The 13296-nt window shown below is 31.4% G+C and overlaps 1 protein-coding gene across 3 annotated transcripts in view; it reads left to right on the forward strand.

The window, feature by feature from the left end:
- Nucleotides 1–12360, forward strand: part of LOC143232456 (synaptotagmin-10-like) — a 38594-nt gene extending 26234 nt beyond the window's left edge. For 2 of the 3 annotated variants that reach the window (XM_076467935.1, XM_076467937.1), the window contains 3 exons: nt 7943–8063; nt 9529–9703; nt 10112–12360. In XM_076467935.1, coding sequence (XP_076324050.1) covers nt 7943–8063; nt 9529–9703; nt 10112–10304 — 489 coding nt within the window. In that variant the 3' untranslated portion in view covers nt 10305–12360. The remainder of the gene's footprint in view (nt 1–7942; nt 8064–9528; nt 9704–10111) is intronic. The other variant, XM_076467936.1, reaches the window with a different exon arrangement.
- The last annotated feature ends 936 nt before the right edge of the window (nt 12361–13296 follow it).

A 13296-nucleotide genomic window follows, 5' to 3' on the forward strand; every position in this document is an offset into this window, starting at 1 on the left:
AAAAATAGATTTGTCTGGAAGAGAAATGGAAAAACCGTGACCTCTATTTGCAAATCTACATACACACAGGATAAAAATTTGTGGGTTGGACATCGCGAAATAAAAAATTTCCAGTATCATACATATAATCAAGAGTTTCATTATTGTGTGATATAGTATACCCTAAAGTGATTTGAATTCAGTATAACACTCAACCATTGTTCATCATGGAAACTCAAAATTAAGTTGTGAAAACAAGTGCACGCTTATAAATCCCATAATAACATCATCAACTTAATTATATATACAGACCATTTAAACAGATTCTATGGCTGCAAGTGTCGTCAACTTAGCACATGCTTACGAACTCCATTTACTGCGTTTAAAGAAGCCACAACAGTTCTAGAAACTAATTAATAGATTCTTGTATTTGACTATTAATGTCATAACATTTAACACCAGAACTGTGTATATAAACATTCTCATTGAAACCATAAGTAAACGTTTAACAGGACAGAATGTTAATAATTTTTCCGAACATTTTCAAGTTTTGCAAATTTCGAAATTTATATTTTTGCTTCCTAAGGTTTAAATCATTCAAGGGTATTTTAAAATTATTCAGATTATGGGTTGGGCTGAATAGGATTCAGGATATTATTTGTCTCAAAATAATATCATGAATCTTAGTGGGTCAACAGAAAGTTCACAGAGATACAACACTAAAATCCAAATATTTTATTTAATTTGATTAATTAACCAGAGCATTGAGAGTGATAGCCCCTTGAATAGTTTAGCGCGAAAACAACAACAGACCAACAGAAACAGACAGAACCTTCTGCTGAACTTGATGTAGAGGTTGGTGAGGCAGGTTACGTTATTATACTGGAAATGTTTTTTTCTCTTTTTCATAGAGTTTTAGATGAAATGTATTGTACAAAGGTTCACCGTCCACAAGACATTCATGGCTCTTTTAACTATTAATAATGGACAAGGTCCAAACAAATTACTACTCATTACAGAACTGAGAGACACTTTAGAACTTGTGTTACGTATTTACCTCGGACAAGTCCCCGGTTCATTCATGTTACGTACGTTACATAACACAATTTCAAATATATGGAAATATTAATTTTGAATTTAGAAGTCAATTAAATGCTAATATGTATTAAATTTATTATATTTACCAACAAGATTAATACACACAATTTCTTTCTTAACACAAATATATTTTAATGTAAAAAATCAATACAATTTATAATAACGGTTATTATGATTACGTATTACAAATATTGGTTTATATGTAAACATTTTACAAACTATATTGAGTCTTCTATCTATATTCATTCTGACTTTTTACCGACGTTTTTTATTGTCCTTGTAGAAATACTAATGTTCGAAGTTAATTTACTAAAGTTAAACAGTTTGTAATGTTCAAAATCTATAAACGTTCCTGGTTAAATATCTGTAATTTTCCTATTAATAAGCCTTTACCACAATTATAGCTTCCAAGGCTTAGTGACCAAATAATGTATTCTATTATTGTCTCAGCTAGATTTTATACCAATTAGTCAAGATTCTCGAACGTTTAACAATATTCAAAGATACACTAGTGCTTTCTTGAAACATATATTGATGATTCTTACTCTCAAGAATCTACAAATTTAGCAAACAGGCGAGACATGCGTATCACACGCATCAAACTTGAACAAACCCAGATATTAAAATAAATGTATAAAGATAAATCTTTCACACTTATAAACCACACAAAACAGGCCTTACAAGTGCTTTGGAGCTTACAACCACACATTACAAACTGAACAAACACTTTAGCACTTCATATAATACATTGTACCTCTGCCAAACCACAAAGACAAATAATATTTATGAAACAAAGTTAGGACGTTTTTCAAACATTTATACAATTGTAGTTATAAAATGGACGAATACAAGAAACAAATATGAATCAGAATATGAATTTTAAAAGTAAATTGACTCAGATACTTGAAAATTAGAGCTTTGTTTCGTTCTAAAAGTTATTCTCACAAAGCTCTTATCATACATACAAAAATTATCTAATGATTAAAACGCACAGGTGATACAGATCCAGGGGGAAATAAACAATGTATTAATACTTTATATTTGGTTGATACAGAATAGCGCACTTTGCTTTTACGCTACCATAAATTTATCACTGTATTATTGTGAAATAATAACTGTTATGACTATGTATAATTCAACCAAGTTGTCTGGTCGTCTTTTGACTTTCGTAGTCACCGTGTGAGTCCATACAGCCTTAGCAATATTAGTTTCGGGACTTACAACTAGCCAAATTATGGTTACCTAAGTACAAAACGCTACGTTTTTCTTTCCCTTGTGGGTGTTATTTCACTAAATCTATTACATCCTTGAAGTTTTCTTTCGGAGGGAATGACGTGAAAAATAAGTCAAACTACGCTTGTCAGCAGTAAAAGAGTGAAACGTTTTCTGTGCATCTCCAAGCCCATTAACAAAGTCACAGCCCACAATGGTAATAGTCTCCTAGAATGCTTTGATTTATACATTGACCATTATATCATTCTCTTTCCTGCCATTAAAAGAACTGTCTCTAATTGTTGGACATTTCGATTTTGATTCATCTGTAAAGGTCATCATTCTCCAACTTTGATCATTGGTCATATTACTTGATGTCTCGTGCCAGTTTTAGAGTTTAGGTTTCGTTATCTATTCTGTATAATGATTTTTGGTCAGTTACACATCCAGTGGGTCTGGTCTACTTCTTGGTAATATGTATTTAACTGTTCTACCGCCTTTATTTTCAAAAGTACTTTTCTCACACACGCACGCACACAAACTCAGAGTTTCCATAAATCTCTAACTGAAATATGAAATTTTGCAGCCACTTTTCATACGTGTAGCATGCGCCAGCCATACTTTTATTAAGTGTCATTTCTGACCTCAAGATCAAGTGTGCATTCACCAAACTACAGCTAGGAATAATGACTTCCTGTGCCTATTAGACATAATGATGATGTAGCATACTAACTGTTTGGATAACAACCAATCAAATTGTAAACTATTAGCTCGTGAGACAATTCATTTTAATACGTTAGACGGAAAAATCCAGTAATATTTGTATCTTATACTCATTTCACTGTTTCTTGTTATTTCCAATACTGTATATATGTTTAAACCGTGACATACAGAAACGTGCATTCTTAGACCCTAATAACTAATCTCAGCATATTTAACAGTTTAAACGAAATATGTTTTTAATAAACATTTTTTAGAATAAGTTCATCATTATTTCCAGACAGGCCAATAGTCAACCATTAGAAAAACATTTCTTCAAATAAAAATATATATTTTTTGCACTCATATATTATTTTCATAGAATATTATTTTATTATATATTATTATTTTATCATGTATTATTTTCAGATGTTATTATTTTATTCCATTACTTAGAATAACTAGTATTATTTAATAATAACGTCCGTGAATAGTATAATTGAAACACAGCTATTGAATAATAACAATAACTCGACATTGAATGCTAGAAAGAATCTTCAGCATATATTGCTTAATATTTTATTATCTTTAATGCTTTGCAACTTCAGATATTTATATATACATCTATACAACAAAAAGATTGATATAACTTTAAAATAACTGCGGTATATATTAATAATAATAATATCAAGTTTTATATTTAACGTAAATCATAAACCAAAATTTCTTAAACATAATATACTCTTATATGTAAATTATCTTATTTGTATGGCATATCAATTTTGTTGAGTTCAAGAATATATATACATATACGCATAGTTTTGAAAATAATTGCGAAAATTCAAAATTGATATACAAATAGAAGGTACTCTACTGATTAATTGCTCATAAATGGTAAATATATGTTTAGAATAATGTATTATTACAGAAAATACGAAAGAAAAACCAAAAAGTAAACAAGTTATACGATAATAACGTATTTAAGATTTGCTTTAATACATATTTTTTATACCATAATTTCGTTAATATATGATTGGGAGATATTGTTCCGAAAATCCCGTCTTACTCGTCACAAGTCAGCCAACTTTTCTGATTGTCGTTCGAATTTTCTCAGATTCCACATAAGCCCATACAGCCTTCGTAATATTCATATCAGAGATTTTAGTAAACCAAGCCGCAGTCCTAAATTTCCTATCAGCCTCTTTCCAAGATATCTTTACACCATATTTGTTGGGAACAGTCTTGCTTAAAGGTAAATTCATGCCTAACAGGACTTGTTCCTAATAAAATTATATTATGTATTTCAGGATGACTGGTATGGCTATTAACACTTTTACTAATAAAACAGAGAACAACGTTCGACCTTCTTCAGGTTAATAAAGAGCGAGTTTGCAACTAACTGAGGCCGGCACATGTTTTAAAGTAAAAATAGTACAGGATTGTAGGGGGCGTTGCAGTTAGATATTAGGTTATTAATTAGTATAGGTATAAAGGTGTTTCTTTATATTGGTTTAATTTTGGTTTTAGTTGCTGTATAAGTAAGGCTTATTTGATTTTGCGTTTGTTTATATTTGTTTCCCTACTTAATATCTGGGTGTTTTCTATGGTTATATTGTGTTTATTTGATTTGCAGTGTTCAAAAACGTAGGTGTTTTTTTGTTTTCTTTGAATCTGGTTTCCATTTTTCTGCTTATTTCTCCAATATAGCAGTCGTAGCAGTTATTACATTGTATTTTATGAATAATGTTATTGTTGCCCGACAATGGTCAGTTGCAAACACTCTCTTTGTTAACCTGAAGATGACCTAAGAAGGTCGAAACGTTATTCTTTGCTTTATTGGCAAAAGTGTTAATACCCATACCAGCCGTTCTGAGATACATTTTTACTTCATGCGGGTTTCTCGTCATCATGAAATTCTATTGTGGATAAGAATCTAATAGTACCTTTCAATAATTATAAAAGTTTTATAACCTGCTATTTTAAAAGTTACTTACTGAGGTAAGCACACTTACTAAAAGAAATATTGCCCACTGATGTATTGATTAGTATATATTTAAGTTTTTTTTGTATAAGCCGTGTATTGTATAAAAATAAAGGTGTCGAACTGCGAATTTCTCATTCATGATTCATTACCACAAGAATACCCTCCGCACTTTGTGTGATCAAGTCATGTTTTTCGAAGAGCCGTGCAAGTCTAGTTGTTGAATACTGTTGACAAGCAGTCTTTGCCCCACAGTCTCTCAGTTTCAAATATTGAACGACTATGCATAGATAACCCTTCGCGAGAAATTATTTTAAAAATTGTATATGTATTGCTTCGTTTTAAAAAATCTATAAGTACCACATATATCTGTAAAACAGTATCAAAACTGTTTTATCAGTACAGTTTAAAATTCTTAAACAAGCACACCCAATGAAATATTTTCCTCAATGTCAAATCGCCAATTGAAGTTGATGATTCGTAGCTTTTATTCCTCGTAACACACACTATTGTTATTTTTTACAAACCTTACTTCTAAACGAAATAGTATTGACTTACATGAAAGATTTAAAGCTTTGATAAAACATGAAAATAAAAAAAAAAATTTATTTTTGTTTAGCTTATATGTAGTTCAAACTTTACAACTTTTATAACAACAAAAGATGGAGGCGACGGATTGTGTTTGTAATAGTGTGAAACAAGATTAAACGTTCAAAATTCGCTTCCGTTTCCATGCTTGACCAAGCCCTAATATTATGTTCCTTGGTTGTTTTATGATTAAATACATAAATAAACTAGGTAAAGAATCAAATTAACGAATAACTATGTTCTTAAAAGTAACAAGTAAATACGGTATTGTTTTGCCCTTACAAGTAGAATAACAGGATTCACAATGATCTTGAATTTAAAGCAAGTTAATGTTGTTAGTTCCAACTTAATTTGTAACTTGTAATAAGGATAATCGTAGCCGATTTTAAATCAGTTTTATGCTATTCTAAATAGCTAAAGAAATGTTTTAAAGTTAATGACATGCTCACTATTAATTATCATTGAAATACGATGTGTATACTTAATAATAAATACGTATATGTTTAAGCTACTTTATAGCATTGCTACTTCAAAAACAAAATACAATAACTCAAGGAATTCACGAAGTGTTTATAAAATCTGCCTACAAAATATTACTAAATAATTAGGTTGTTATAGACTGTTTGCTAGTTTGTTTGCTCTTAAGCACATCGCTACACAATGAAATATGTGTTCTAGTTGGGACGATTATCGGAATCAGACTTTAGTTATATGAGCCCTCAGACATTCTGCTGAGCCACCGAGGTTGTTATAGGCTAAATTTTTAAGTTAGTTTTAATTCCAATTCAAATGTTGTTCTGACACCACAATATTTTAATACTGGTTGATTCCACTTAGTTAGCATGTAAGTATTCGTTTATGATTTTTTTATTACTATTATCTTTTCTATTCTAGAAGGCCCGGCATGGCGAGATGGGTTAAGGCGTGCGACTCATAATCTGAGGGTCGCAGGTTCGAATCCCCGTCGCACCAAACATACTCGCTCTTTCAGCTTTGGGGCGTTATAATATGACGGTCAATCCCACTATTCGTTGGTAAAAGAGTAGCCCAAGAGTTCGCGGTGGGTGGTGATGGCTAGCTGCCTTCCCTTTAGTCTTACGCTGCTAAATCATGGACGGCTAGCGCAGATAACCCTCGAGTAGCTTTGCGCGAAATTCAAAAAAACAAACAAACTATTCTAGAAAGTTTAACAGCCAAAATAGTTACTTCTTTTTCTCCGTTTATCGACTTAGTCTGTTGATTATTAAATTTGTTCCTATAATAAACGAAACGAAAAAAGCAAGAATTTTTTTTTAGTTTCTCAGTTAATTATTGTTTGTATTGATTTTATTTCATTGTCATGGCTCAATATTTTGTAATATGCGTAAGATTAGTTATAACTAAGATGGCTATTGTTATATTATAGATAACTCCGAAAGAAATGTATCTAAATCTCTCTACTTATTAAGGTACATAAAATTTTGTTGTAACCTATCTAGGTTTGAGTGAGTTTATTTGGATTATTATGTAAAAAGAAACTTGCGAAGTCTAGTTCTACGAGACGCCTTAACTAGTGTTTACTCTTAGACCTAAATTCACTGATAAATTCAAGATCACTGATGGATCTAAGTTCGCTGACAGACCTATATCACTGATAGATCTAAGTTCACTCATAGACCTAAGTTCACTGTAGCTAGTAATAAAAGAGATTCATGATACTTTGTGTTCCCATTTCTACATCAAACTACAAACTGAATAATCAAAACATTGAACTAACTAGCTAGATAACAAACTCGGTAACTCAGATACAAATCATAATGTAATCTAGCCTAATATACGGTTTAAAATGCTCATTTATCTAAAACTTTGTGGAGAATGTCAGACGTTATGCTATGCGTTCATTCTATACGACAAACCATCCTATAAAGAACAATACATGCACCTAAATTGAAACTAAACCTACGACGTTTATAAGACATTAGCTATACATATATGGTAAATCGAGTAAAATATTTTTTTTTCAATCAACATTTTGTACACAAACCAGGCTTAAGTAAAATTTTATTTATAGATAATGGTTTATTATTATTGTTGAGATTAAAGATATAAAGTATAAGTTATATTTATTACCATATCATTGAAAAGTGACCAATATAAGAGTAGACATGACAGGTTAAAGTTTAGTTTAACATATTTACATGTAAACTAGAATAAAACTGCAACTACTTGTAAAACAGCTGTTTTTCTTAGTACCTCCAGATATTCAAGTTTTGTTCACATTCTAGGCTAGAAACAAAACTGTTTCAGGAATTTTCCAATAGAAACAATGATGTATTAGTATCATAATAGCGCCATTATTGTCATATACTGTTTTATGAACATTGTTTTTTGTTTTATATCGTTAAGGACAAAGAAAACCTGGGAGAGCTGATGTTATCACTGTGTTACTTGCCGACTGCTGGCAGACTAACTGTCACAATCATTAAGGCAAGAAACCTGAAAACCATGGACATAACAGGCTCTTCTGGTAAGTCTGACTTTTTCAGGCATATTCCGGTTGTTTTTACTTAGTATAAGCACTATCTAAATGAACCACTATTGTTCTAATTTTATATATATATAAATCAGAGAAAATTCTCCTCTTCAAAAGAGGAGAAACATAATTTAAACTAGAATGAACGTGCATTCATATAGCTAGCATGAAACACATTCGTACATTGCTGACTGCGTTTATGTGGTCATGTAAGCTACCAAATTTCGGTTATGTCAACTTTTCTACAGTGCTATTACTAGATGTTATGCTGGTTCAAGGTCAACTGGGCGATAGTCAACTCGGTGACATTCAAATTATCGACAGTATTACTAGTCGACAACCCATTTGCCGACAATGTTATCATTTGACGACAGATTCGTTGGCATACCAATATTTCGAATATACCGCTAGTATTGCCGATAGTTGGCCAGACGAATGCTTATGGCTATCGAAGTAAAATAATTAGCTCCACTCTTTGACAACACTGTAGTGTTTTTTACTATGTACATGTAAACATGCATGCATTCCCCTAAGTAAACATAAACACAATAACAATTGACAATTGTGTCGACAGTATCTGTCTGTACAACAGTATAATTCTGGCAGTACTACAATATATGCGTGTATAACTGTATAATTCTAGCAGTACTACAATATATGTCTGTACAACGACATAATTCTATCAATACTACAATCATCGACAATCTGCTGTCGACGCGTTGATTTCTAGACAAATTGTATTTCAACAACATGTCCAGTTAACAATCTGTCATTCGACATAATTTACTGTGGCCAAATTCGCTATCGCGGAATTTTTCTGTCGCCAAGATGTCACCGAAACGTTGTGCTATCTCACAGTGTTAACATAACTTATGAGTGTTATTAATCCTTCTGATAATTTCTTAACAACTTGTACTTCTATCATTTTTGAACCAGTCAACGTAGAATGATCATTTTTCATAACATTAGTTTTACTATTAAAGAACATTAGTTTTACTATTAAAGAACATTAGTTTCTTGATTTTTTTATCTTCTTACTCTAAGTGCCATTTTTGAAAACTAAGAACTTTTTCTTCCAATTTTCAATATATCTCTCTCATGGCTATAAAAACAGTAGAAAGCTTTCGCATAGTGTTGTTGTTGTTTTGCCCCTTGCCAGCTGTTTTCTAGAAATTAGTGCAATAATTCAAAATCACCCTTCTTCTTCTGTGTCTAACATAAGCAGATTTCTATGTAAAAAGTAGCCTTCAAAACCATCCTTTTTCCTGCGATTAATATAAGCAGATCCCTATGTTAAAGTAACATTCAAAATCATCCTTTTCCTCTGTGTTTAACGTAAGCAGATTCCTATGTTAAAGAACCCTTCAAAATCATACTTTTTCCTCTGTATTTAACATAAGCAGATCCCTATGTTAAAGAACCATTCAAAATCATACTTTTTTTCTGTGTTTAACATAAGCAGATCCCTATGTTAAAGTCTCCTTCATATGCCAAGAAAAGAGAGTCAAGAAGAAGAAGACAAGTGTGAAGAGGTCAACTCTGAATCCTGTATACAATGAAGTGCTAGTTTTTGATGTACCAGCAGTAAACATTGAGGACGTTAATCTACTAGTTAAAGTTGTAAACTATGACAGGTAAGATTGTTCTAAAAGTATGTATAAGTAATATAACGTGAAATCTTCTCTCTTTACTTGTTAACACTATTAGTATCTTCATATCATATAAATGTTTGAAAGACACATTTGGTTCAGTATGAAAGTTAACTTGACATTAGGACTTAAAATGTCTCAGCTTCAGTTGTCTAGTTCAAGACAATAAAAAATATTAGCGTTTAAAGTACAAAAGTGATTAACATTTTTCTTTCAAATTAGGCCTGAAAAAGGTGAGTGAAAAAAATGATGGATTACAAACATATCACATTTTGTCTTCGATCTACTAAGTTCCGCTAAAAAAAATTAGTTAAAGCATATATTTATAAGTGTACGTGGACGAAGTGATCTTTGTATTTTTATCAACAAAGTGATTTTGATTTAATTTAATAGAGTTGGAGCAAACGAAATGTTGGGTTGCTGTGCTGTTGGCAGTCGATGTATTGGTTTGGGACGAGATCATTGGCTGGAAATGTTGGATACGCCCCGACAACCAGTAACACAGTGGTACCCACTTGTCGACAGTCCGCCAAGTTTTTTAAATGTATCAGAAAGACTGCCGGTAAAATGTATTAGCATCAGATGATACGTATAGCAACGACTGGTTCTGCTACTTTGGTGTAGTTAGGGGTTTAAACTGTCGGGAATATATTTTTGAAGTGTTGGTGTTAAAAAAACTTATACAAATCTGTTAGTATCTATTGGTTACAGTCAATGTTTTTAGTGTGATAAACATATGACACTCGTCAACCAAGCCTAATCATTCACGCGTTACGCATCTCCTTTGTAACATAACCATTCATTCTGTCAAATATTCGTCCTGATCAGTGTAACATTTACTACTGTTTCCTTGTATACACTAGACACTCAAATGTAATATCATGTTAATTGCACCCAATTTTGTAGAATTCATTGACTTAATAAAATAGTTTTATTTTGAAAATTGATAGAAATGTGATATTCGCCCTAAATATACGTTTTTTAGATATATTCTATATACTCTTCATACGTTTCTGGATACTTAAGCTACTTAAATCTGACAATAGTCTTAAGACCTAATTTCATTGTTAAAACCGATCTTACGTGGATTTACTTAGTTTTATCATGATAATACATGTTTACTAGGCCTGTAGAAGCTCCATCGTTCTACTTACATTTGTTGCTTGGATGTAATTGTATATATTAATGACTCGTTTAATGCTTCCTGGAATTTGTGGGACCTTATTTTTACTTCTTTGGCTGAATGTTGTTGTTCATTCACACCTACCTCAAGTTTTATTAATGTTCTAGACCTAACTAGCAATATATCGTCGAATCTGGCTCTTTTATTCTTACTATTATTACGATTTTATCGTCTTGTTAATGTCATTCTTAGCATGTCAAATGTAGCACCATCTGCAGTTTTTTTAAAATGAATGAACAATCTTGTTTGTTGAATTTAAAACCGTGTTTTGATTAACTTGATCTCTTGTAATTCCATTTTTTTTCTCACGAAGATTATATTTTTCAATTGTCTCTGCAGTTCAATGAGATCTATGAAGGCACTTATGTATGAAAGAAAAAAAGAAGTCCACAGTGAGGTAACTTTATCAGACCGTGTGAAAAAAATGTATGTTAGTACTGAGAGTTTTCAGAAAAGGTTTTATTAGTTGCGACTTCACGCATATTTTTAAGATCGTTATATAAGCCTGAATTTCTTTACAATAAAAGTAAATAAACCTTCAGCAATAAAAATAAGGAAATCGTTGAAGCCATGGGGAAAAAATCGAAGTATACGTAAAGTTGTTCCGATTCAGCCACATTTTTTTGACTTACATAGCGTAACGTTTTTGTAAATTTCTTAAAAAGATAATTGTTGAACTTAGAATTGTCCTTCTTTGTTCATCTTGCAATTATTCTGGGAAATAATGTTTTTAAAGGCGTTGACAGATATAAGAAAATCTTTATCTGATGTGAAAAAATCTGAAAACTGAAATTTTCTTCAATTTTCAAAACATCTAGTTACATATAATTATTCTTTACTCCACGATGACCAAGAAATTTCTAGAAAGGGTTAAAAATTGTAGCTTCCACACTAATATAATAAACAATCCTGGGTTTGGGTTAGAACTAAGAGTTGCAGTACCTGAGATGCTGTTTCTTAGTTGGTCACAAAGCTCAGAAGAAGAGTCTTTGAAACCATTCGGCTTAAGTTCTCCGTCTTCAGAAAATTTCCAAGATCAGATTACGGTGTGCCACTCATAACATTTTGATAGTTAACTTTCATCTTGATATTAGTTATTTTCAACCGGAGTGCCACCTCATGCGAAACGTAGACTAAATAGTCAGGTCAGAGACCAGTAGACTCAACTATAGTCATCTCTAATTTTGAAATATTAACCAAAAGGAAGATAACCAATGAACGTTATCCACCGTTTCCACATCCACTTTAACTCAATATGTTACAGTTATAGCACCAAGCAGCTGAAAGTGTAGAAGTTAACCTTATAAAAATTGCGATTTGATTTATAAAACAATTAATAAGTAGAACACGATACCACTATAAGTCAACTTCAATAAATATAAAACACGTAAAAGCAAAATAAAGTATGCTACGCAGTTTTGTAAGCGAGTTTCGAAACGTAAATCAAAATTCATATGTAATTTATTATCCTCCATGGAATGGTATAGTCCTTTTATTTCTGGAATGTATATTTACTGATATATTCTTATTTTAAAATGTATAGATTATTTATGTCCTTACTAGCTAAACATTGTGACGTTTGGAAATGTTTATACTTGTTTCAACTATATCAGTAGAAGATTTCTTCGGAAGTTTTTTTTTTCCTTGTGTGTGTACTTTTGCTTAATATATAGAGATAATAGACAACTACAAATCTATAAGTGACTTATCCAAGGCACAAAAACATAGCCTGCTACACATATAACACCTTGTTAGTATACAACGAGTGACATTCAATGGTACATTATCAGCAAGAACCTACTATGACACCTAATAACATTTGTTATTGGAAAGACTTAATCGTAAAAAAAAAAAACTAATTCTTTGATAACTTATTTTCTCTTGTTGATCCAATTCGCTTTTATATAAACACTAAAGAGGAAAGAATGGTTTATTTTTTTAGTAAATAATGCTTTATTGATTCTTATAAGCATCGTGGACAACGGTGTAGAAGTATATGGGAGGAAATAAAGTTGGATTGTTTTACTTTATGTTAAAGTGTTAATTTTCGTGCTACTGAATATGAAATATTACAAAATATGTGACAAATCTTGGATATATGTTTCTAAAACGAACTGCAATATTTATATGTGTTATGCATTATCTATGAAAGGTATAAACCGTGTAATAACCATTTCACAAACATGGTGCTAATATACAAGAACGCATAATGGTTTACTACTAACAAATGGTATAACATACAAGAATACATGATGGTTTGCTACTAACAGATGGCACTAATATGCAAGAATACATGTTTGTGTACCACTAACAGATGGTACTAACATACAAGAACACATGATGGTTTACTACTAACAGATAATACTAATAGACAAGAACATATAATGGTTTACTA

The sequence above is a fragment of the Tachypleus tridentatus genome, chromosome 11 (assembly GCF_004210375.1).
Source record: "Tachypleus tridentatus isolate NWPU-2018 chromosome 11, ASM421037v1, whole genome shotgun sequence".
In the NCBI taxonomy this organism is placed as follows: Eukaryota; Metazoa; Arthropoda; class Merostomata; order Xiphosura; family Limulidae; genus Tachypleus; species Tachypleus tridentatus.